The 26,847-nt window shown below is 42.9% G+C and overlaps 1 protein-coding gene across 1 annotated transcript in view; it reads left to right on the top strand.

The window, feature by feature from the left end:
* LEKR1 (leucine, glutamate and lysine rich 1) overlaps window positions 1-26,847 on the top strand; it is a 265,838-nt gene that overhangs the window by 127,605 nt on the left and 111,386 nt on the right. The window contains exon 5 of the mRNA XM_077488100.1: window positions 5,833-6,008. Coding sequence (XP_077344226.1) covers window positions 5,833-6,008 — 176 coding nt within the window. The remainder of the gene's footprint in view (window positions 1-5,832; window positions 6,009-26,847) is intronic.

Genomic DNA, 26,847 nt, shown 5'->3' with positions numbered 1-26,847 from the left:
AACCACACAAACCAACACCAGAAAAACTGTTTATTTGGCAGAAATGGCTGAGGCACTTTATTGGTTTTACAACATATTTACATAATCATATATAACTGAAACACTTTTATAATACCATAGATCATTACATCAACTCTGCCCAGTTTTTGGAACTCAGGCAGCTTCACTGTATCAACACTGAATATGTCCCCCCCAGATTCCAGGGTGACCCTACCACATAAGATGCCGTGATGGGAAGGGAGGGAGGGAGCTCTTCTTTCTTCTTCCTGGACCACTGCAGAGGATGCCCTAGACCCTCTGCAGCCCTTTAAATAGCGTTCCCTGGGAACCAGAACCTTCCATGGTTTCCCATTGGATAGTCCTCACCTGTATCTGGGCTAATTAAAGGGACAGTACCGCCTACTCTTACCTAAGCCTCCTTAACCCCTTGCTACCTAAAAGAGGGGCCAGGTGGCCCCAGTCCCAAGAAAGCGGGCCCCAATGCTTTTGCCCGCTTTTTACATTAGGAGCACTTTTTCCCCCTCCCCTGCAAAGATCACAGAAGTGAGCAGGATTCATCAGGCAGGAGCTAACACATGTTTTTGATGGCAAACTTCATATCAGTGCACACGCAGTGCATTTCCATAAGTAAGGGAGTGGCAGACAGGAATGAGTGTTCAACTGCTTGAAATAAGATAAGGAGCAAATGATTTCATCTGGTGACCACATGATATATTTTACGCTTGCATGCCTACCACATGACCACATCTTTTCTGCTGCTGTCTTTCCTTATACTGACCTGTGTGTAAAATGTGTTATATTGGTAAATGGGTTGAACCTTTTCAAAACCAAAGAAACAAACAAATATCTTAGTATATTACATACAGTATGTTGTTTTGATGTGGAGTTTGCCAAAGTCAACCTAGCGAATTGTTAGGCTTAACATCAGAGTAATGCACAAAATAGCTAAATAGCAAAATCCTTGTATAAAATATGTATTAATCCTCACGTACATAGGCTGCTTCACCTGCTCCTTAATTAAGCTCTTGATAGAGTGAAATGTGTTTGAAGGCACACATTTAGCAGTCTATATGAACCAGAAGGATTAATACATTTTTATACAAAGCTTTTTTGATGAAGAATGACTTCCCATTCATTGTTTTAATATTAAGATTATGCAGCGGGCAGCGAACCGCTAGAAGACTGCACCCATCTGTACTTGTGCTGAGAGTTTTTCTAAAACCTTCGGAAGAACCGAGTCGTATCACTATCAGAGGTAAATATGAGTTGGCATAAGTATCCTAACCAATTGATCCAACTCGTTGACAGTGATTTTTTTGAAATCTGCCCGCATCCCTTCAGCCAGATTTGATTGACTTGTAGAGCTATCTGGAAATATGAGATGTGTTTGAGTCAGAGAGCTTGATTACATTTCAGGCCCCAAATACATTGTATTTAAGGGTGCCCTAATTATACATTTTTAAACAGTTCACTTATCATTTTAGTTCCCCCACCACCACCTCGGCATAAAAATACCCTGCTCTACTGCTTCTCATGAGGTGGCCATGGTCCACCACACCTGGGGAGTAGATACCGCTAGACTGTTATGGTGCTATCTACTAAGGCAAAAGACTGTTGTGAGATGATCCCATAGAAGTCTATGGGGACCTACTGCTCAGAAGTGCCCAGCACAAAAGAGATTGTACTAGGGTAAGTAGACATTGAGGCTGGTCATGGCCACTGGATGTAGTTAAGTATGAATCTGAGGGGAGAAGTATTAACGTAGAGGTCAGCAGAAGGAACCATGGAGCGCAGGGGAGCACAAGGTGTCCAATAGTCTTTGAAGTTTAATATACAGGATACTTCAGGCAGCGTTATCTCAGAAATATACAGTAGAACACAGGCAATGAGACAGATAATGTTTAAGAGACTTCTTTTGCAGGAAGCAGGTTCATATAAACATCCAATAGCCACTATATCAATAGATGATAAATTGTGAGCTTAGGTGCTCTTTCTTTAATTTACCCTTCATGTTGCCGTGTTCCTGAAGCTGGAACAGTGTAATATAAATTGTAGCTAGATATTGTAACAAGTTCTGAGTGCCATTGTTGCTTTAAGGCCCCTTTCAGACATTCGGCCTGCAAAGATCCGCCTGTCTGTTTTTCAGGCGGATCTGAGCGGGCCACCTATTGACTTGTATGGGCAGGCAGATGTCAGCGGAGATGTGTCTGCTGACACCCGTCTGCCATCTGATCCGTCAAGATCCGCTGAAAACAGACGGATGGCGATACCTTCACCATCCGTCCAGCGGATCAGATGGGATCAGATGAAAACGGACATGCTGTCCATTTTCATCTGACCTTCCCATAGAGAACAGCGGGGCTCTGACAGGTCTGTCCCTGCACAGTGAACAGAGACGGAGCTGTCATCCGTCTACCCAGCGGGGATCAATAGAGCGTTCCCCGCTGAGGTAGCGAAGTCCACTGAACGGATCCTCCCTGTGTGAATGGGGCCTAAAACAGGATCCAACACCCACTGCTAGAGACCTTGCACTTATTTGATGGCTTTTCCATTTTTCACAAAAAACAGTCTCTTTAAATAATATTATTATTTTCAAATCCATCATAAAGGTTAGTGGAAAATATAGCACACTGTAATAAGCTTGTAAAGGTTTTACTGTTTATTGAACATGAATAAGCCTGGAGTGGTAGCTGTTTAACAGAGGAGTATTCATCTCTATGGGGTTGATTTACTAAAGGCAAATAGGCTGTTTGGTTTGAAGTGGAGGGTAGAAGTCAGCAAAGCTTCACCACATTCACTAAACTCTGGGGAAACATTCCTTTGCAAAGTGCAAATTCTGTCACAAAGTGAAAAGCCTCTTCACATTTGGTAAATGAGCCTCAGTATGTCTTAAATATCTTCGGTTCAAGCAACAGGTACATTTTGTTTTTAATCCATATTGAATAAATATACTATATAAAGTATAAAACAGGATGGCCTTTTATGTGTATACTAGTGATCCTGAACAAAGATCAGTAACAAGAACAATGCTAAGTAAAATACCATATAAAACAAATGGAACTCACAAGCAGGTGAGGGGTAGAGAGAGGATGACAGTTCGCAGTGGATTATAATGAACTGGGAGCTGTATGGTAGTTCTTGGTGAAGAAGAAAGCCGGCTGTGGTGGGGAGCAACATGAGCCTGGAGTCGGTGCAGGGAGGCTGCCCTGTGTGACCGTGATTGTATATCCAGAAATCGGATGTCCGCCCAAAGACGATATGTCCAGCTCGGAGTAGTGAGAGGAGCTGCCAGTCCAACCGCCATGTGAGCCAATCGGGACGCATTTTGCAAGCTTAACCACACGTCCTTCATCAGCCCGGTTGTTTTGGAGGCGTTGTTACGCTTCCGAAACATGTCCCGATTGGCTCACACAGCAGTTGGACTGACAGCTCCTCTCACTACACCTAGCTGGAAACCTTGTCTTTGGGTGGACATCCGATTTCTGGATATACCATCGCAGCCACACAGGGCAGCCTGACGCCAGTCTCCCTGCACCAACTGCAGGCTCATCTTGCTCCTCACCACAGCCGGCTTTCTTCTCCACCAAAAACTACCATACAGCTCCCAGTTCATTATAATCCACTGCGGACTGTCACCCTCTCCCCCTCACCCGCTTGTGAGTTCCATTTGTTTTAAATGGTATTGTACTTAATAAATTGTGCTACACCATGCTTTCTTCCATTCCCTCCTATTTTGTAGATTTTGGAATTCCAGCCCACATACTGTATGAAAACAGCCTTTGCCAGCACCACAGTGTCAGCTAGTTTCTACCAATTTAAATTTTTATTCCTATACTTCCGGGAATAAGTATCTTTGAATACTTCTTTTTTAAACTGGTATATGATATTTTATCATTTATAGGATGGGCACAGTTTCAGCGCTGTAGTGTTTTTTGGTCGTGTCTCAACAAGATCAGTGCTGGCTGCAGTAAAAATAGAAGCATAATTGCAGCAGGAGTATAACAAAAAGGGCTCAGCCAAGGAAAAAAACGCACTTATTACATAATGAATGAAAAATAGCATCCCATTTTTATCGAAATGCAAGCTGTTCTTTCACTGAATATTGTATACATGGCTGCTAACACTTTAAAGCATGCTATTGATTTAGTTGTATTCACAATGTACCAGGACAATCAGAGCAGCAGCCAGGGATGTAAAGATCATCAGCAGCAGCGGGAACAGTGGTGAACCCAGCAGCTAGCTGGGGCTGTCAATGCTTTCCGTGTTGCACAAAAGATTGTATTGGAATTTTATTAAAATGTATATTGTTGAGCCTACCTACACTGTCATAATTCCTGCATGCTAATTCGATTTAAGGCAGTGCCCTGCTGCCTTACCATCAGGCATCAAAAAGGGGCCAAAGCTCCAAAATGAATTGTCATTCTTGGCCAACGCTCCCATGGTCTTACTAACAATGAGATTGGAGCCCTTGTGGATGCTGACTGTTTACATCTGTTAAGCAAGTCCTGCTAGGAACATACAGCCACAGATAACTGCTGGTTTCACCACTGTTCCTGCTGCTGCTGATGATCTTTACATCTCTGGCTCTGATTGCCCTGGTACAAGTGCTTTAGTATTAACATTGATGTAAGTGATTGTTTGTATTGTGTTAATTAAAACAGCTTTTACTACACCAGACCTGTGTCCTTCTTTGTTTTTTTGTAATACTTTCGAGTACAACTACAGTTTTGCTGAGAGAAAATTGAACAATCCTTTCCATGTCCAGGAATTTAACAACACTGTTCTGTTGAAATTTTCACATGCCTTTCAGTCCTTTCCTACTTCTAAGTTCTGAGCAGGAAGGTCTGTCTGTCATAGTCATATGGTCAATCCCAGTCTTGAAAAAACACATGGAAAGGTAGAAAGATGGTCACATGAGTTTTTTTACTTACCTTGGGTAGGTATATTGGAGGAATGTGGCACACTTCCTTCTTAAATTTGTAATTTAAAGTGCCCTTTAGCCAAAATTGAATATGAAGCCTTGAGGTGCATTCAGGAAACAAAGCTGCCCTGTCCAGGGCATCAGATTTTCATTCTGGTATAGCTCTAGTACATAGATCCCAACTTTACTTCATTTTCAGGTACTGTGTCTCCTTTGGAATTAAATCCAACTGTCCTTCTTTCCTTCTCAGTTGTCCATCTAATTTGTCTGATGTTTAGACCTCTACAAAAATGTACTATTCATATACCACAAATTATTATACTACACTAAACCTTTCATCAGACCTCAAAAAGCCAGTAAAAAAGCAAAGTAGTAAAGAAAGCACTTGTGGTTTTAACAAATCCATTTTTACATGAATATTATTGATGGATTTGAATGTTTTATTGAGGATTGCGTAAGACCGGCCATACACGGTTTGAATCTTGCCCGGTTTAGCAGGAACTGGCCAAGATTTGAACCATTAATGGGCAGGTCGAATGCACCAAGTTGATCGATCAACTTGGGTACAACCAGCCTGCCAGATTCTCTTACAATTATTGCTAGTGGCTGCTATAGCCACTAGCAATAATCACTGTCTTCTCCTGGGGGGGCGGCTTTCCCCACCTGCCGGTAGCAGACAATTTCTTGGCGGAATGGGTTTCCCTGTCAGCACTGTCTGTGTTGATGGGGGAATCGTGCAAATTTCTTTCTTGCAACCTGTGGTTGCAGGAAAGAAATTTGTACTGTGTAAGGTCTGCCTAACTTTACTACATGGTACAGTGCATCATCACAAAACATCCACATGCAAAGGGGCAGCTATAAATATAAAGTCATAGAGAGTTAAGTTTTTAGTTCTTGCATATTCTTTACAGGGAGGCGGCAGCTAAACAAGAAGAAAGCTTAAAGAAGACCTTAGTGTTGTTGAGATGTCTTCAATCAGAACAGAAAGCTATTAAAAATGAAATTGGTGCCATTGTTTCGGACTGGACTACACTCCGAAGTGATATTTGTAGCAAAACAGAAGACATATTTCAACTTCATTCTGAAGGTCAGTCACCAAAGTTTATAAATGAATGGATTTTGTGATTACATAATATATAAAATAATAATGTAATGCAATTATTAGAAACAATTTTACATTTGCATTAGGCAGCCTTATATTCATATCTTTGTAAAGGCATTTTGAGATGAACATCAGGATCATTGATTGACAGATGATAACAGTTATAGACCGTTGTGGTCAATGTGTGGCCCACCCGATTCTGTGAAGTTTGGAATTTTCTTAAATAGCCATTAACCAATTCTGGATTACATACAGTATAATACTGCTAATGTGCTAACTAATTAACACATGTACTTTTGTAAAAGTAAAAAAGTTTATGAAAAGTTCCCAAAATAAAATACAGCATTGGGTATCAAAAAGGTTACCACAGTTTGAGTATCTTACATCAGTAAAAATAAAATAAAAAACCCAGTGGTTATCGAATACCACAAAAGAAAGCTCTATTTGTGTGAAAAGAATGACATAATCTTTTAATTTGGGTACAGCGTTGCATGACAGTACAATTGTCAGTTAAAGTAGCACAGTGTCAAATTGCAAAAAATGGCTTGGTTATGAAGGCCGTAAAATCTTCCAAAGCTTAAGTGGTTAAATAGTAATAATAATAAAAATAATAATAATAAATGCCTAAAAAACGCCTGAAAATTGCTTTGCTCAGGGTATAATTGCAGCTGTAAACTGTAAGGTTAGAAGGTATGACTAGTAAAACATATGAAACGAAAATGCATAGCAGCAATGAAGCACTATCCTGTTTAAATCCAATGCAATGGGAAAAGCCTCATGCTCTTTCTGCTTTCAGACTGGCCTACTCTTTTATTACAGCACACAAATTCATCCTGTTACTGAAAGGTCAAAATCATTACCTTGAAAGGTAGAGATTAGGAAATCAAGAGCAGTATACAGTGGTAGCTGTAATGTAAATCCTGTAGTGTTGAGTAAATATGTATTGAACAAAGCAAATTTTTGGTAGGTACAATTTTGTTTTATGCTAGGCTATTATATAAAAAGTTTTATTACTTTGCCATGTGTGTCGGTGGGGCTCAGGATAGTCATTCTAGTGCCTTTGGTCTTGGTTGCATGAAATATAGGATTGGGGAATATGTCTCATCAAGAACAGTTTCATGTCCAACTGTCCATGAATATGATATGTGCCACTGGAACCTACCATGGTCTTCTGTGACAGAGAGTTGGGCCTCTTTCACACGGGGCGGATCAGTAATGATCCGCCCCGTGAAGATCCGCTCGCTCAGCGGGGATCGCTCCGTTGTCCCCGCTGAGCTGGCTGCGGACAGGGCGGTCTCCGCACACTGTGCAGGGACCGCCCTGTTAGCTCTCCGCTCTCCTCTATGGGGATCGGACGAGCACGGACCGTGTGTCCGTGTTCGTCCGATCCGCTCTGCAGACGGATAGAAAAATAGGATTTTCCTCCGTCTGCAGAATCGGACTGTTGCGGAGGCGGACTAAATCGGGTGTCTGCGGATGCTCATCCGCAGACACCCGCTATCCCATAGGGATGAATGGATGTCCGTATTTCATCCGCAAACGGATGGATGAAATACGGACATACCATCAGCATGTGTGAAAGGGGCCTTGGTGTTACAGCAGTCTTTGCCTGAGATGGTGTGTTACAGCATACCTGAAGTGAACACTTGGTTCATATTACTACATAAGGAAAGCAATAATTGGCTATTGTCACAAATAGATTTTTCAACACATGGTTATTTCCAATCTATTCTAACAATTGCAAGTGCTCATTGCTACACAGGATACTTTTCTCTGATTGCTACAAACAATATTTAACACACAAGTTTCCCTTGAATTTATCAACCTGTGTATGGCCATAGAACTAAAACAAGTGTGAAAACAGATAAAACTACTAATATATGTGCAGAACCAGCAGATGGCTGGCTCCTGTGTTTCCTGTTTGAGAAATTCACACCAAGTCTGCATTATTGCCTTTAGAGAAGTTTTCATTTTTGACCACAGTTCTTTTCCTTTTTGTTACTTAACCACTTGCTTACTGGGCACTTAAACACCCTTCCTGACCAGACCAATTTTCAGCTTTCGGTGCTCTCACACTTTGAATGACAATTACTCAGTCATGCAACACTGTACCCAAATGAATTTTGTGTCCTTTTTTTCCCACAAATAGAGCTTTCTTTTGGTGGTATTTGATCACCTCTGGGGTTTTTATTTTTTGCGCTATAAATGAAAAAAGACCGAAAATTTTGAAAAAAAAACGCATATTTCTTTGTTTCTGTGATAAAATTTTGCAAATTATAATTTTTTTTTCATAAATTTTGGCCACAATTTATACTGCTACATATCTTTGGTAAAAATAACCCAAATTAGTGGATATTATTTGGTCTTTGTGAAAGTTAGAGAGTCTACAAGCTGTGGTGCGAATCGCACAAAATTGATCACACCTGATGTACTGGTGGCCTATCTCATTTCTTGCGACCAGAACAAGCCAGGAAAGTACAAATACCCCCCAAATGACCCCTTTTTTTAAAGTAGACATTCCAAGGTATTTACTAAGATGCATGGTGAGGTTTTTGATGTTGTCATCTTTTTCCCACAATTCTTTGCAAAATGAAGATTTTTTTTTTTTCTCACAAAATTTTCAATGTAATAGGTTATTTCTCTCACATGGCATGTGTATACCACAAATGGCACCCCAAAATACGTTCTGCTACTCCTTCTGAGTATAACGATACCAAATGTGTGAGACTTTTACACAGCCTGACCACATACAGAGGCCCAATATTGAAATAGCACCATCAGGCGTTCTAGGAGCATACATTACACATCTTATTTCTCAACCACCTATTACAGTTTTGAAGGCCCTGGAGCACCAGGACAATGGAAATGCCCACAAAGTGACCCCACGTGGCACTGATGACACGTGGCACTGACAGATGGCACTGGAGGCAGATGGCACTGGAGGCAGATGGCACTGGAGGCAGATGGGGCTGGCAGATGGGGCTGGCAGATGGGGCTGACAGATGGGGCTGGCAGATGGGGCTGACAGATGGGGCTGGCAGATGGGGTTGGCAGATGTCGCTGGCAGATGGGGCTGGGGCTGGCACTGGCAGATGGCACTGGCAGATGGTGCTGGCTATTTGCTCTGGCTAATTGCTCTGGCAAATGGGGCTGGCAGATGGCACTGCGGCTAGCAGATGGCACTGGCGCTGGCAGGTGGCGCTGGCAGGTGGCACTGGCAGGTGGCACTGGGGCTGGCGGCACTGGGGCTGACGGATGGCACTGGGGCTGACGGATGGCGCTGGCAGGTGGCACTGGCAGGTGGCACTGGCGCTGGCAGGTGGCACTGGCAGGTGGCACTGGCACGTGGCACTGGGGCTGACGGCACTGGGGCTGGCAGGTGGCACTAGCAAGTGGCACTGGCGGCACTGGTGGTGGCACTGGCAGGTGGCACTGGCGGCACTGGCACTGGGGCTTACGGATGGCGCTGGCAGGTGGCACTGGCAGGTGGCACTGGCGCTGGCAGGTGGCACTGGCAGGTGGCATTGGCACTGGCGGCACTGACGGCACTGGGGCTGACGGCACTGGGGCTGACGGATGGCACTGGCAGGTGGCACTGGCAGGTGGCACTGGTGCTGGCAGGTGGCACTGGGGCTGACGGCACTGGCGGCACTGGGGCTGATGGCACTGACGGCACTGGGGCTGACGGACGGCACTGGGGCTGACGGACGGCACTGGGGCTGACGGACGGCACTGGGGCTGACGGACGGCACTGGGGCTGACGGGCGGCACTGGGGCTGACGGGCGGCACTGGGGCTGACGGGCGGCACTGAGGCTGGCAGGCGGCACTGGCGCTGACGGCACTGGGGCTGACGGCACCTGGGCTGACGGCACTGGGGCTGACGGCAGGCGCTGGCAGGTGGCACTGGCGGCACTGGCACTACTGGCAGATGGCACTGGGCTGACAGATGGCACTGGTCTGACAGATGGCACTGGGGCTGACAGATGGCACTGGGGCTGACACTGGCACTGGGGCTGACACAGGCACTGGGCTGGCACTGGGGCTGACACAGGCACTGGGCTGACACAGGCACTGGGGCTGATACTGGCACTGGGGCTGAGACTGGCACTGGGGCTGCACTGGGGCTGACACTTAGATCGCTCTCCCTCCTAACACGCTGTCTCTGTGTGAGGAGGGAGAGACACGGCAATGGGAGATGATCTCATATGTTTACATATGAGATCATCTCCCATTGGCAGCTGCGATCGCGCTGTGAACGGCCGCTTTGGTTGGCCGTTCACGGCGATCTGTATTTGCCTGTCTCCGGGAGACACGGCAAATACAATACTTCCGCGATGCGCGCCCCCGGCGGCGCGCATTGCAGAAGTAAACACCAGGCCGTCCAGGGACGGCCAGGCGAAGGAAGCCGCCCGCTCTAAGGCCGTCATTCGGCCATAGGGCGGGTGGGAAGCGGTTAAAGAGGGGTTCCCACTTAAAAAAAATAAAAATAAATAAAAGTCAGCCGCTACAAATACCGCAGCTGCTGACTTTTAATAATCGGACACTTACCTGTTCTGGAGTCCAGCGATGCGGGGGATCGAAGCCACGCTTGTCCCCCCCTCCGCTCGTTGGCGCCGGCATTTTAACTGTGGGCGCCCGGCTGTTGCTTCACAGCCAGTCACCCACTGTGCATGCGCGAGCCGTGCCGCCACTGGCCGCGCAATCATCTGGGTCCGGTCACGTGTCCCAGATGACTGACAAGAGGGAGGGCGGAGAGGCAATCTCCCTTCCTACACCGAGGGAAGTGATGTCAGGAGCCCAGGCACCGAAAGAGGCAGACTACGAGGGACCCCCTAGCAACAGGCATTTAGAGGTGAGTAAAAAACTTTTTTTTTATAAGCACATTAATACATTTTGTTTTTTTGGGGTGGAACTCCAGTTTATAGAAACCCAAAATTTAATGTTTGTCACATAATGTGGAAATATCGATTTGCAGTTATAAACCTTTATAGGGACCTGTTTTATGTAACACTATACAGCAAAGTCCTTCTTTAGTACTTATATTACCATTGTACTCTTAGAAGTAAGAAAAGAAGATATTAAAGTGCAACCAAATCCCAGTTTAACCTTTTCCCAACCAGTTGCATTCAGCACATGCCTTGAATATTAACTGTTATGCTATGTACACACGATAGGATTTTTCGACAACAAAACTGTGGATTTTTTTTCCGAAGGATGTTGGTTCAAACTTGTCTTACATACACATGGTCACACAAATGTTGTCGGAAATTCCGAACGTCAAGAACGCGGTGACGTACAACACGTACAACAAACCAAAAAAATTAAGTTCAATAGCCAGTGCGGCTCTTCTGCTTGATTCTGAGCATGCGTGGACTTTTTTGCGTCGGAATTGTGTACACGTGCTCGGAATATCCGACAACAAGTCTTGTTGTCGGAAAATTTGAGATCCTGCTCTCAAATGTTTGTTGTCGGAAAATCCTATGGTGTGTACATGTAGGAAAAGCAAAGAGGAGGGCACACACACCTAATGCATCATGGCAACTGCAGATCAAACCGAAGCTAAGATGGCAGCATTCTGGGCTGCAAAGGATAGGAGGGTTTAGTTCCTCTCCAAATACTATGTGGTACACTTTGTAGTGACGGTTTCAGGAAGACTGATCGACCCAGTATTGCATGTATACTGTATGGTGTTTATTAATGGTAGCAGTATTGATCTAGTCTTAGTGTACCTTACAAGCCTCCAGCCAATTCTCTGCGTTAATCACTTTTTATTACTGCATCTTATTAGTATTGACACAGATGTCATACTCTAAATAACTTTTGCTGTAGTGTTGGAACATTTGTATTGTTCATGGTCTGCTTAGATTCTAATTCTATTACTGTTAAAGAGGCAGTCCACCTAAGGCTGGTATTTCAGTTTTAGGTAAAATCTAGTTTGGTATTTCAATTGTAAATAAAATCTAGTGCTTGATTTATCAAGTGGCTTCTCGTGAGGGCTTCAAAATCAAATATCCTTGTCACAGCCCCTGGCTGTGTTCCAGTCCACTTCTCTGCTTATGTGCTTCATAATATAAAATAAGTAAAATTAAACTTTTTCTGCTATGCTAAAGGAACTGCATTGTGCATGTACAACAGATATAAAAAGTCTACACACCCCTGGTTAAAACGTCTGGTTTCTGTGATGTAAAAAAATGAGACAAAGATAAATAAATTCAGGACTTTTTCCACCTTCTATTGTGACCTATAAACCGAACAGCTCAATTGAAAAACAAAGTGAAATCTTTTAAAAAATAAAATAATGTGGTTACAGGCGTGTGCACACCCTCTTATGACTGGAGATGTAGCTGTGTTCAGAATTAAACAATCACATTTAAACTCATGTTAAAAAAGGAGTCAGTACACACCTGCCATCATTTAAGTGCCTCTTATTAACGCCAAATAAAATTCAGCTGTTCTAGTAGGTCTTTCCTGACATTTTCTTAGTCACATTCTACAACAAAAGCCATGGTCCGCAGAGAGCTTCCAAAGCATCAGAGGGATCTCATTGTTAAAAGGTATCAGTCAGGAGAAGGGTACAAAATAATTTCCAAGGCATTAGATATACCATGGAACACAGTGAAGACAGTCATCATCAAGTGGAGAAAATCTGGCACAACACTACATTACCAAGAACTGGACGTCCCTCCAAAATTGATGAAAAGAGGAGGCGAAAACTGGTCAGGGAGGCTGCCAAGATGTCTACAGCTACATTTAAAGGAGCTGCAGGGATATCTTGCAAGTACTGGCCGTGTAGTACATGTGACAACAATGTCCCGTATTCTTAATATGTCTGGACTATGGGGTAGAGTGGCAAGATGGAGGCCTTTTCTTATGAAGAAAAACATCCAGGCCTGACTAAATTTTGCAAAAACACATCTGAAGTCTCCCAAAAGCATGTGGGAAAATATGTTATGGTTTGATGAAACCAAGGTTGAACTTTTGGCCATAATTTCAAAAGATATGTTTGGTGCAAAAACAACAATGCACATCACCAAAAGAACACCATACCCACAGTGAAACATGAGGTGGCTGCATCATGCTTTGGGGCTGTTTTTCTTTAGCTGGAACAGGGGCCTTAGTCAAGGTAGAGGGAATTATGAACACTTCCAAATACCAGTCAATATTGGCACAAAACCTTCAAATGAAGAGGAGCTTCATCTTTCAGCATGAAAACGACCCAAACCATACATCCAAATCAAACAAGGAATGGCTTCACCAGAAGAAGATTAAAGTTTTGGAATGGCCCAGCCAGAGCCCAGATCTGAATCTGATTGAAAATCTGTGGGGTGATCTGAAGAGGGCTGTGCTCAGGAGATACCCTCACAATCTGACAGATTTGGAGTGTTTTTGCAAAGATGAGTGGGCAAATATTGCCAAGTCAAGATGTGCCATGCTGATAGACTCATATCCAAAAAGACTGAGTGCTGTAATAAAATCAAAAGGTACAGTGCCTTGCAAAAGTATTCACCCCCTTGGCTTTTTACCTATTTTGTTACATTACAGCCTTTAGTTCAGAGAGGCAGCACAGAGATCTAAGGTGACTCTGGAGGAGCTGCAGAGTTCCACATCAGAGAGTATCTGTACATAGAACGACAATAAGCTATACGCTCCATAGAGTTGGGTTTTATGGCAGAGTGGCCAGAAGAAAGCCATTACTTTCAGCAAAAAGCAAACTGGCACATTTTGAGTTTGCAAAAAGGCATGTGAGAGACTCCCAAAATGTATGGAGGAAGGTGCTCTGGTCTGAGACTAAAATTGTATTTTTTGGCCATCAAAGAAAACGCTTTTTCTGGTGCAAACCTAACACATCACATCACCCAAAGAACACCATCCCCACAGTGAAACATGGTGGTGGCAGCATCATGCTGTGGGAACGTTTTTCAGCAGTCGGGACTGGGAAACTGGTCAGAGTGGAGGGAAAGATGGATGGTGCTAAATACAGGAATATACTTGAGCAAAACCTGTACCACTCTGTGTGTGAGTTGAGGCTAGGATGGAGGTTCACCTTCCAGCAGGACAATGACCCCAAACACACTGCTAAAGCAACACTTGAGTGGTTTAAGGGGAAACATGTAAATGTGTTGGAATGGCCTAGTCAAAGCCCACACCTCAATCCAATAGAAAATATGTGGTCAGACTTAAAGACTGCTGTTCACAAGCGCAAAGCATCCAACTTGAAGGAGCTGGAGCAGTTTTGCCAGGAGGAATGGGCAAAAATCCCAGTGGTAAGATGTGGCAAGCTCATATAGACTTATCCAAAGCGACTTGGAGCTGTTATAGCCGCAAAAGGTGGCTCTACAAAGTATTGACTTTAGGGGGGTGAATAGTTATTCACATTTACTTTTTCTGTTATTTTTTTTCTGTTATTTTTCCTATTTGTTGTTTGCTTCACAATAAAAAAAAAACATCTTCAAAGTTGTGGGCATGTTCTGTAAATTAAATGATGCAAATGCTCAAACAATCCATGTTAATTCCAGGTTGTGAGGCAACAAAACACAAAAAATGCCAAGGGGGTGAATACTTTTGCAAGGCACTGTACTCCAACAAAGTATTATGCCGCGTACACACGATCGGGCTTTCCGGCAGACTAGGTCCGGCGGTCTTCCCGATGAACTTTTGGCGGAGTTCTGATGGACTATCCGAACAAACTTACTTGGCCACACACGAATGGACTAAGCCCCTGTACACACGGTCGGAGATTTCCACAACCAAATCCGTCGGATTTTGTCCGTCAGATTTAGTCTGACGGATTGTGTCCGAAACTGTTGCATGCACACGGTCGGAGTAAGTTGTCGAAAAATCCGATCTTTCAGAATGTGATGACGTAATTTCGTTACGATGGGACTAGATTCGGGCTAGTAGCCAATAGCTTTGATGTAGGAATTTGATCTGAGCATGCGTGGCACTTGGTCCGATCAAAATTCTCTACACATGATCGGATTACGTCCAACCGGCCCAGTTGGTCGGGAAATATTTCCAACATGTTGGAAAATTGGGTCCGACGGAGATTCGGACGGAATCAGTCCGATGCATACCACACACAGTCGGATTATCTGACGACACGGTCCGATAAGACGCATTCCGACGGATTCTCCGATCGTGTGTACGTGGCATTAGTCTGTTCGAAAGTGTTCGTTTTGAACGTGATGACGTAAGACAGGACTAAAGAAGGAAGTTCAATAGACAGTAGCCAATAGCTTCCCTTGTGTCGTATTTGGTCTGTCGGACCAGCATACAGACGAACGGTTTTGCCGATAGGAGTTGAGTCCGTCGGACAGATTTGAAACATGTTCTATTTCTAGGTCCGTCTGTTTTTTTTTTTTAATGAAAAACGATCCGATTAGCCCACACACGATCGGATTGTCCGACGGAACGATTCCATCGGACCTAGTCTGCCGGAAAGTCCGGTCGTATGTACCCGTCATAAGTTTAACTAACCGCTGCAGTTTTGTGGAAAGTTGTCTTCCCTGCACTATTTGTGGGTATGCGTACACATTCACGAGCGGGGGGGAGTCAACCAGCAGGTCTGGCAGACTCGATGTCCGCCGGCCACTCGCGATCCCTCCAGAGACAGGCAGAACGGGGACCTTTCAATGTAAACAAACTAATCCCCATTCTGTGAGGGGAGGAGAGAGAGATTGTCTGTTCCTACCGATTAGGAACAACGATCTCTCTCCTCCTCTAGTCAGCCCAGCCTCACACAGTTTGCAACACCTCCCAGGGAACACACTTAGCCCTTGATCACCCCCTAGTGTTAACCCCTTCCCTGCCAGTGACATTTATACAGTAATCAGTGGCTATTTTTAGCTCTGATCGCTGTATAAACGTCAATGGTCCCAAAAAAGCCTCAGAAATGTCCGATCTGTCTGCTGCAATGTCGCAGTCCCGCTAAAAATCGCAGATCACCGCCATTACTAATAAAAATAATAATAAAATGCCACAAATATATCCCCTATTTTGTAGACGCTATAACTTTTGTGCAAACCAGTCGATATATATGCTTATTGCATTTTTTTTTCCCCGCCAAAAATATGTAGAAGAATATATATTGGCCTAAACTGATGAAGACTTTTTTTGGAGGGGGGCATATTTATTATAGTAAAAAGTAATAAATATTTTTTTTTCAAAATTGTCGTTTTTTTTTGTTTATAGCGCAAAAAATAAAAAATGCAGAGGTGATCAAATACCACCAAAACACCAAAAGAAAGCTCTATTTGTGGGGGAAAAAAATACATCAATTTTGTTTGGGTATAATGTGCAATTGTCCGTTAAAATGACACAGTGCCGTTTCCTGGTCATTTAGGGGGCAAATCTTCCGGTCCTTAAGTGGTTAAGGATGGGCACACTTATGCAGCCATATTATTTTTTTATTTTTACTTCCCTCCACCTAAAAGATTTCAGTTTGTTGTTCAACTGAGTTTTACGGTTTATAAGTCTCATTTTTGTTACATCACAGAAACCTGACATTTTAACAGGGGTGTGTAGACTTTTTATATCCACTGTATATACCTTTTCATTTTTACTTGTGCACCCCTAGTTTTAGTACTTTACAATGGTATCCTCCTTCCTTCCCCCACACTTTCCTATTGTCCTATCATAATAGTTGCCAGCCCTGCTGGCCAATAAGAATATGTGGCAGGGGTTGGCTCATCTTTAGGCATTGGTCACTCTCGTAGTGCTGTAGCCTTAGCATTCTGCCAACTGTACTTTTGAAGGAACAGTGAAACCCTCTTTCAGAGATATTGAAAGATGGGTATTAAGAGGTGTAAAAATCGGTATTGTTACATATAGGTGAAATCTCCATTAACAGATGTGAATAATATTATAATTATTTATATATTTTAGTTAGATTTGAATATATGTAAACCATTGATTGTGTTACTCCTTCCAGCTTCCCTATCATTGATACTCTTACTATTTTAAAGGCTTGGCTGTACCCCATATACATATTCTAAGTATAGTGACCAATTGGGATCTTTATATTAGCCACTGTACAGAAAGAAGAGGAGGATATAATGAATTGATACTAAGCTGTGCACTCTTTATCTTGGGACACAAAAGCACTTAGTATGACTAGACCTGAAGCAGAGAGATAGCTGCATGCTTGTACTGTACATCGTCTTATATGGTTTTGTGTGTAATTTGTAAATATCATGTAACCCGCTTTAATTTGCATATATTATGTAACTCTATCAATAAATAGATATATTACTGAGTAAACTTCTACTTGTGTCCAAGAATCCTTAGATCTAGGTGTGCATGCAAATACTCTAAAGCCCCATACACACTATCAGGTTTTCTGCTGATTTTTTCCTTCAGGTTTACCAAAACCATGTAGTGCAAGGGCCTGCCTGACTGCATACAAATTGAAGCTCCTAAGGTTTGACCTTAGATTGTATGATTTTGGTAAATCTGAAGACCAAAATCATCAGAAAATCTGATAGTGTGTATGGGGCTTTATAGTGATTGAAATATATTCACATATACACTTAACCTAGTTAACAGATTATTTAATTCTCCGGCATTTGTCAAAATACTCAATATCAGTAGGCTCCTAGCAGAGAACAGGGTGAGTATTCGGCAGAATAGTGTTTAGTGTTAGACTTAATTAAAGTATTAGTGTTAGACTATCGCTTCTCAGCCTTTTTTGCTAAGATCAACTGTGGTATCTGTTCTTATCAGTTGTTAGGGAAAGAACCCTGACTCCCTTTCGCCAACTGGGGAGACAGTTAGTATTTCCTTGATGTAATTGGGTCAGAACGGTGGGGGTGGTGGGAGGGCCTTTTTCCTCCTGAGTTAATTCTGGCCTTGTACACAAGGCTTGTCCCCAGTTGTAGGCAAGGCTCTCCCTAAGCTCTCTAATTTCTGATTCCTTCCTGGTAGGGATGGGGCTGCACTGGTCTGGCCGAGGGCCGGGCTCTGAAAGAAGCCTGTGGTGTATGTGCCTCTGGGGTGGCAGACCAGGGGTGCCATAATGCTCACTTTGTACAGGGCATTTTGAGTTTATTGGTACCAAGGTCACTGCACCATCACACTTTTTTCGCACCTGCCTCTAGGGCCAGGCCTTTTGGCTGGGACCAGAGGAATTTTTGATTCCTAGCTGAAGGGCCTGCTGTAGTGTTACACCATGGCACTTATCCCTTTTAATTTCCCCCTTTGTGTGTTTGTCACTTTTTGCATGCTTAGTAGAGTATAGGTTCTTGGGCTTGCCTTCAAAGTCTTGGGAGGGGGTGGACATGGCCTTCTGGCTTGGTTCGCCCTCTCTCCTTTCGGGGAGCCCCACCTAGTACTTGGGGTTGGTCTGTTTTTGGCAGACCTCCCAGAAATTGGGGGTTGTCTGGTTTTGGCTAGGTGGGCCAGTGAGTAGTTCAGGCTCTGTCAGGAACCTTGCGCCCCAGGAGATCAGGGTAAGGGTTCCACCCTCTTTGGAGGAGGTCTATGCGTACACCCTGTGCACTTTGTGTTCTCACGTTTTGTGTGTGCACTTTTTTTTTGCACCGGGTGTTAGCCCTTGTACACACGGTCGGACATTCCGACGGAAAATGTCAGATCGGACCGTGTTGTCGGACAATCCGACTGTGTGTGAGCTCCATCGGACTGTTTCTGTTGGAATATCCGACGGACAAGGTTTTAGAGCTGGGCTATAAAACTTTCCGACAACATTATCCGATCGGACTTTGTCCGATTGTGTGTAGAGAATTCCGATCGGACAAAGTGCCACGCATGCTCAGATCAAATTCCTAGACCAAAGCTATTGGCTACTAGCCTGAACGTAGTCCCGTCGTAACGAAATAACCTCATCACGTTACATATGATCGGATTTTCCGACAACTTTGTCCGACCGTGTGTATGCAACACCGGTTTCGGACAAAATCCGTCGGACAAAATCCGAAGGATTTTGTTGTTGGAATGTCCGACCATGTGTACAAGGGCTAAGTCTGAGTGTGTTTCACACACCACAAAAAAAGTGTTAGACTGTCTTTAGGGGTGTAGCCAGGTCAGTTTGAACATCTTAACTTAAAAGATTTTCTGTACCTTAATAAGTTGTAACTTTTTTGTTGCTTGTGTAGATGACCTGTTGAAAATCTGTCCAAGCCCCACCTGTTTTGCTGACAGGAAAAAAGGAAAAAAAAGGCGCCTTTAAGTGCAGTATGCAAAATTGAATAAAGTGCACAAAGGGTTAAAAGCACTTACAAGATCGTTGAGTGTTAAAAGACATGATAAAATCAAGACTCCTCATCTGTGGCATGTGTCAATCCTCAGCATGGTGGTAGAGAGCAGTGTAGAGCTGTCCAGCAGCTGTAAAGTGTTCTCATATGTGTTGGAGAGAGGAGGCAGCAGGGAAGCCTTGTATTCACTGCGGGACACACAAGGCTGATGGTGTCAGTGGAGAGAAGGGGGCATACACCATCTATAGTGTATACAAGTATACACTATAGATGGGTGTGCTTTGTTCATATTTCATGTCTGAAGTTTACAGCCACTTTAAGTAAACCCATAAAGGGTATCATTCTAAACTTTCTGCATATAAAGAAGTTGTAATGCTCCATTTATCTAATATACAAAATCTGAAAAAATAAAATAGAAATATACTGGTAGATATTTAAATCTCATGGTTGTGTTTCCTTTTGACAAACGACACATGCTACCTTTTGTGGAACTTGTGAAGTATCCTAAACCTTTGCATTATCTGACTTGTTTAGTAAAGAGCAATGTACAAAGGGCAGTAATTCATAGCAACCTGTTCTCCAAATTGATGAAAGATAAAGGATTATGATTTTGTAACATTTGATATCATTGTTTTTTGTATTGGCCACTAAAATTTTACATATAGGGGTTGATATAACAAAACCAGAGAGTGCAAAATCAATGCAGCCGTGCATGTTAGCCATTTAGCTTCTAAATTCAGCTTGTTCATTTAAGTGTTGACAAAAAAACCTGGAAGCCGATTGGTTTCTAATCGGAGCTGGACCAGGTTTTGCACTCTGCAGTTTTAGTAAATCAACCCCATAGAGCAGCTGTAAAGAGGGATCAAGGGACCCACTAATACGGAAAAGGGGCTGTGGAATAGAATTGGTCCACAAATGTTATTTAGTTTGGAAAGCCTATTAAATAAAACAACAAACAAAAAATGATTATATATTACATTATAGGGACCATCAGGAATGACAAAGACAGTCAGTCATTTTAATACACGTGTCAAACACAAGGCCTGTGTGCCAAATCCAGCTTACTAGGTCATTTCGTGTGACCCTTTCACCTCTCCTGCATCTGCTGCACCCCCTTTTGTCTCCGTCCCCACCTTGGCTCAGCAGCTGCAGCAGAGAGGAGGACAGAACTACACCACCATCCTGTGCTTCTCCATGCAGCTGCTGAAAGGTTCATCTCTGCTCCCACCCCCCCTCAGCAGTAGGCAGCACTTCTCCTGCAGATCCTGCACTTCTCTGTGCAACCATAGCACCCCCACTTTTCCATCTCCCCTTGTATGAGCATTCAGCAGACTCCGGCAGCTGACTCTAGCCCTCCTCTGGTCCTCCTCCAGACCCTACACTTTTTGATCCCCACTGTTGCCCAGCAGCAGCACAAGTTAAGGGGGGGGGGTACACTGATGTATGGGAGGATAAGGGACTCCTAAATTCTGATGGTGTGGGGGCTCTTGACCTCTGATGTAAGGGGCGGGTGCTCTCAACATTGAGGGCAACCAAAATGCTGATGCGTTGATAAAATTGAGTTTAACACCCTGTTCTAATAGAAGCAGTGGCTGTGAAATAAACCTGTATAGCACAAACTACATCCAGATAATGTATGGAGATGTCCTTCTGATGAACTGGAAATGGACAGAGAGATGGAAGAACAATGTATTGGTTGAGGTAGAAGACCAGGTCTAATAAAGCTGGATGTGATCTCATGTCATCTTTGTGCAACTTCCTGCTTTCCTATTGGAATCATAGGGCATTTTTGGGCTCCTTTCAAACAGAACATGGCATTCCAGATGCAGGAAATTTTCACACAGTCTTGGAGCCGTGACATGTCCACATGTCTGTTGGGGTTAGGTCCCTTTCACACTGAGGCACTTTGCAAGTGCTAAAGTGCTAAAAATAACGCCTGCAAAGCGCCCTGAAAGAGCCGCTCAGTGCACTCCAATGTAAAAGCCCTGAGGTCCTGCAAGCTGCATCTTTGGAGCGCTATAGGAAAGCGCTCCTAAAGCGCCCCTTCCCATTGAAAACAATGGGGCAGTGCTCCAAACCCACCTGCAAAGCGCCCTTAACCATTTTTCGGCCACTAGCGGGGGTTAAAACTGCCCCGCTAGTGGCCGATCAGCGCCGCTAAAACGCCGGCGCGCTGATTGCCCCAGTGTGAAAGGGGCCTTATACTGGGCTTGCTCACAATTTTTATTTGCCTGTGTCCAATCCTCCTGTAGGCAGCAGTATAACCTGACTGTATCTGAAAACCTGTGTCCCCTAATAAAAAAGAAAAACCTTGTTGGTTGCACCTTGGGCATTTTGTTCTAGTTTTGCCACATCTTCACATATCAGTCTAATTGAATTAGCAACTATTATTTACTGTATGTGCTCCTTTGGAAAAACATAAAAGTGTTTCGTTTAAGAACTGTGAAAGCAAAGGGCATCTGAATATTTGTTTTTTATTGATCGCTCAGTACAAGAGTGTGTTGCAACCTTTAGTTAAAGTTTTATTAAACCCAAAACCAAAAGATGTGGTGGCTGTATCAGTTCTCTTTTCTTTGGCCTTTCCTTCACCTGGTGATCTGGCCAGTAGCAAACCCCCTGTATTAGCGAGACACCACTATGGATGAATGAGCATATAAAGCATAGAAGACAGCAACATTGTCAGTCTGCGGGGAAGGTAGTGTTAAATATATTAGCATATTTAAATACACTAACAAATTGAAGCCAAACTCCAGGTCGCACTTTATAATCTGTTGCACCCCCTCCTATTGCAAGTGTTAAATGGTCTGTCTCATTCATGTAAACTGATACATTCTTCTGGAAAGCTTGTGCTTTTTGCTGCCTTGATCACCAGATGAAAATAGAAGAAAGACCAAGAAGAATAGAAAAGAATAGAAGAAAGCCTAAAAAAGAAAATGAATACAGCCACCACATCTTAGAATTGGTAAACTGCACTATACAGTAATAAATGTTAGCTTTTGGGTTTAATACAGCTGTAATCCAGGACATGTTGCCATGCAGGATTTTATCCAGCTGTCCTTATTAAAAGATATATACTGCACCCTGCAGCAATACTAAGAGGTCCAGAATAATCGGTACACTCCCTGTTTGCCAAGGACATTTTACAGAAAATTACATTTTTTTTTAATGTTCCCTCTAAGCTTCTTATTATTGGAAGAATACAGTGCTCTCAATGCAGTATTTTTAGAGCTGACATGTTTACTTACTATTTTAGTGCAGACTGTGAGAATACTGCTAAGTTCTATTGCCACGTCTCAGCAATGCTAAAAATTACACAAATAGACATACAGTGCCTTGAAAAAGTATTCATACCCCTTGAAATTTTCCACATTTTGTCATGTTACAACCAAAAATGTAAATGTATTTTATTGGGATTGTATGTGATAGACCAACACAAAGTGGCGCATAATTATGAAGTGGAAGGAAAATGATAAATGGTTTTCAATTTTTTTTACAAATAAATGTCTGAAAAGTTTGCCATGGATTTGTATTCAGCCCCCCTTTACTCTGATACCCCTAACTAAAATCTAGTGGAACCAATTGCCTTCAGAAGTCTCATAATTAGTAAATAGAGTCCATCTGTGTGTAATTTAATCTCAGTATAAATACACCTGTTCTGTGAAGCCCTCAGAGGTTTGTTAGAGGACCTTAGTGAACAAACAGAATCATGAAGGCCAAGGAATACACCAGACAGGTCGGGGATTAAGTTGTGGAGAAGTGTAAAGCAGGGTTAGGTTATAAAAAAAACTATCCCAAGCTTTAAACATCTCATGGAGCACTGTTCAATCCATCATCCGAAAATTGAAAGAGTATGGTACAACTGCAAACCTACCAAGACATGGTCATCAACCTAAACTGACAGTCCGGGAAAGGCATTAATCAGAGAAGCAGGTCAGAGGCCAATGGTAGCTCTGGAGGAGCTGCAGAGATCAGGTGAAAGAATCTGTTTACAGGACAACTATTAGTTATGCACTTCACAAATCTAGCCTTTATGGATGAGTGGCAAGAAGAAAGCCATTGTTAAAAGAAAGCCATAAGAAGTCCCATTTGCAGTTTGCGAGAAGCCACGTGCGGGACACAGCAAACCTGTGGAAGAAGGTGCTTTGGTCAGATGAGACCAAAATGTAACTTTTTGGCCTGAAAGCAAAATGCTATTTGTGGTTACATGCATACTAATAGCTCCGCATAACAGTCTCTGCACTGGTACTCTCAGTATTTGAGAGACATAAGATACCATCTTGCTAAGGATGGGCTATAGCTGCTGCTTACAGGAGATTGTACACTATGAAAAGCACCATCTAGAACAGGGATCTCTAAATTACGGCCCTCCGGCTGTTACGGAACTACATGTCCCATGGGGCACTGTAAAACTCTGACAATCACAGACACTAGGCATGATGGGAATTGTAGTTCCTGAACAACTGGAGGGCCATAGTTTGGAGACCCCTGATCTTGAGGCTATATGCCTGCATACACAGCAAAGCTCAGTTTCCCTTGGCATCCTATGGAGGTAGGATTTCTTTCTCCAGCTCTGTTGGATCAATGCTTTGGCTTGGATGGTCTCTGGTTGTCTGCCAAGGTGACCTTCCTTATCTTTTAAAGCATAAGGTTGTCGGAGGTCCTGGTCTTCCTTTTTACACATGGTCCTGTTTTCCTTCCACCTTAAGAAGAACATTGCGAACCTGCCTGTCTATTCGTGACTTCTCATATATAATAGTTGCCCTTGCATGCACTAGATGTGGTCAAGGCTGGAAGACTTTATTTGGCAGCCACAGCCTCCCTCTTAAAAGACAGAATATTTGTTTGTTGTTCCAGTTTGTCCTTGTAAGTAAAACTCGTCTCTGGATTTGAAAGCTTATTCTTTGAAGGTATCGGACCTTCCACTCACTGTCTACTCTCATTCTACTTGGGTAGTGGATTCTTCCTGGCTTTTTTGTCACATGACATCATCTCCCACGCATGCAATGCTGCTACCCGGTCCTTTGTCCACATTTTTACTAAGTTTTATTGTGTGAATATGGCTACATTGGTGAATGCTAGCTCTGGACATAAGGTAGATTGCGATGGGATTTAGTCACAATATTATTCTTGAGGGTTTGTTTTTGTTTGGTGGCATTTATGTCCTGTCCCTTGCCCCTTTGTGTGTGTGTGTGTGTGTGTGTGTGTGTGTGTGTGTGTGTGTGTGTATGGGGGTTGGGGGGTTGGTTTTCCCATACTTACAAGGGTGGGATTCTTGTGTTTCTCAGGAATAAGATTTTTTGAACTTATAGTGGTTGTAAACCCTTTTGTGTGACATTTACCTATAGGTAAGCCTAGAATAATGCTTACCTAGAGGTAGTGGAAATATCTCCTAAACGTGCGCCATTTAGGAGATATTTCATGTCATCATCAACGCATGCACTGTGAAAAAATAGACCGCTGTGCCGGTTCTTCCCCCAGCGTTTGCCATGACTGATGGCTCCCGCGTGCATGTGAGGGAGTGATGTCCGGCCAGTCACAGTTCTGGAGTCTGTGGCTCAGAAGGAAGAGGGGCGAAGATGGACGCAGCCTGCACAGGGGACAGCACTGGCTTTGTTTGCAGGTAAGTGTCATATGATGGGCTAGTATGCAATGTATACTAGCCCATCATGCTTTTAATTTGCAGGCCTTGCCTCTCTTTAACCAGAAAATCTTTTTTACCCAGGTGTTAACATACCATCCCATGGGTTGCTTACTGTTTGATACTCCTGAGTTTTGCTGCATGTGCAGGGGTATATCCACTAGCTGTGGCTAAGCCCTTTTTGTCTTTGCATATTGACCAGCCTAGAGCTGGCAGCTATACACTCTGGGTAAAAGGATGGTGAGCTACTAGAGAGTATGGGGAGTACAAAACATATTATAATGTTTTACTAAACTTGACACAGACCTGGGTAATTAAAATTGAACATAAGATAAACTGCATAAGGTTTTGATTCTGTGAAAATTGTTCCCGTCCAGAGATATAGTCAATAAACTTTGCACATGCCTTTCTTGTTTCTGGGGCCTGTCCCCACCCATCTGTCAAGCTTTGTATTGGTTTGTGAGGTTATCTATTAATGGGACAACTAGTAGGAAGCTTAGAAGACAGGTATTAATACAGGTTGTTAAATACAAAGTCAAGATTTGCATAGAATGTCAAGCTACCTATGTCTGGATCTACTGATTGTTTTGGAATGTTACTTCAAGTGGTAACCCCTGTTAATGCATAGCGTCATCAGGTGTGCATTTACAACCATCAGATTTGTGACAGGTTTATCTTCAGTTATGCCAATGATAAAAAGCAATTCCATTTTTTGTAAGCACTCTCTGTTCTCTTATGTTTGTTTGTAAGTCCTGATGTAATCATTGTAACACATGAAAATAGTTCAAATTATACTTGTTATTGTAGACTAATGGTAGGCTAGGGGCAAGTAAAATTGGGAATTTTGCTTCTGCAAAACGTCAGCAAGAATCAGGATATTTTTCCATTCTGCGAAAAACATCTTTCTGTAAATGAGTGGCAATAACAAGATGCTTTTAAGGATGCAGCAGGATTTGAATGGCTCCTGAGACAAATAGAAGTGTCTTACAACCATTTTGAAACTGCTCTTCTGCAAATAACAGCAATGATAACCTTGCCTGTACCATATCTATTTGTTTATTAACAAATTTATGCGATTGCAATGTCAGCTCTGACATGATCATCAATGGCTTTATTGGCGTACAAGCAAAAATGTTTTGTTACACAGTGATGGATCAGACAGGGCTTTGTTTATAAACAAAGCTATTTTACAAAGGGGTTGATTAACTATAACTGGAGATTGCAAAATCGGGTGCAGCTCTGCATGGAAACCAATCAGCTTCTAGGTTTTCTTTGTCAAACCCTAATTGGACAAGCTGTAGTTAGAAGCTGATTGGCTACCATGCACAAATGCACCAAATTTTGCACTTTTCAGTTGTAGTAGGTCAACCCCAAAGTGTTAGGGTCTCACAGCTAGAAGCACTGTGCACTCATATTAAAAAAAGGAAATAAGTACACCTGCGCTGCTCTTAATCTTATCTATAATAATACTTGTGGAAGTTACTAAAACACCCCTGTAGAATCACTAAATCACAGTATAAATAAAATCGTGCAGTGCTTCCAAGATAAACAATACATACAATTATTATAAATTTATATGATTCATACAAAACTCATATATAAACATATGTTTCATATAAAAAAATCCATGTGCTTAAGTTACCACCTATTTTATACTTGTTCATCCAACCAAAAAACATTATGCTGCTTAACTAATTAATACATAAATATATTGTTTATATATTATGTTTTTAATTTATATATCTATTTCTATAATAATTAAGTGTTACAATTTTTATTGGTTGGATGCACAAGTATAAAATAGGTGGTAACCTAAAGTGGAGCTCCACCCAAAAGGGAACGCTCCGCTTGTCTGCCTCCTCCCCCCCTCCGCTGCAACATTTGGCACCTTTTGGGGGGAAGGGGGAGCAGGTACCTGGCTTTGACATTCACAAAGCGCAGCTCGCTTTATGCATGTGCAGTAGGAATCTGGCTCTG

This window comes from Lithobates pipiens, unplaced genomic scaffold (assembly GCF_037356315.1).
Source record: "Lithobates pipiens isolate NorthernLeopardFrog02 unplaced genomic scaffold, aLitPip1_a1.2 Scaffold_18, whole genome shotgun sequence".
Taxonomy (NCBI): Eukaryota; Metazoa; Chordata; class Amphibia; order Anura; family Ranidae; genus Lithobates; species Lithobates pipiens.
The sequence above is the reverse complement of the archived record's forward strand: the minus strand, read 5'-3'. Positions and strand labels throughout refer to the sequence as shown.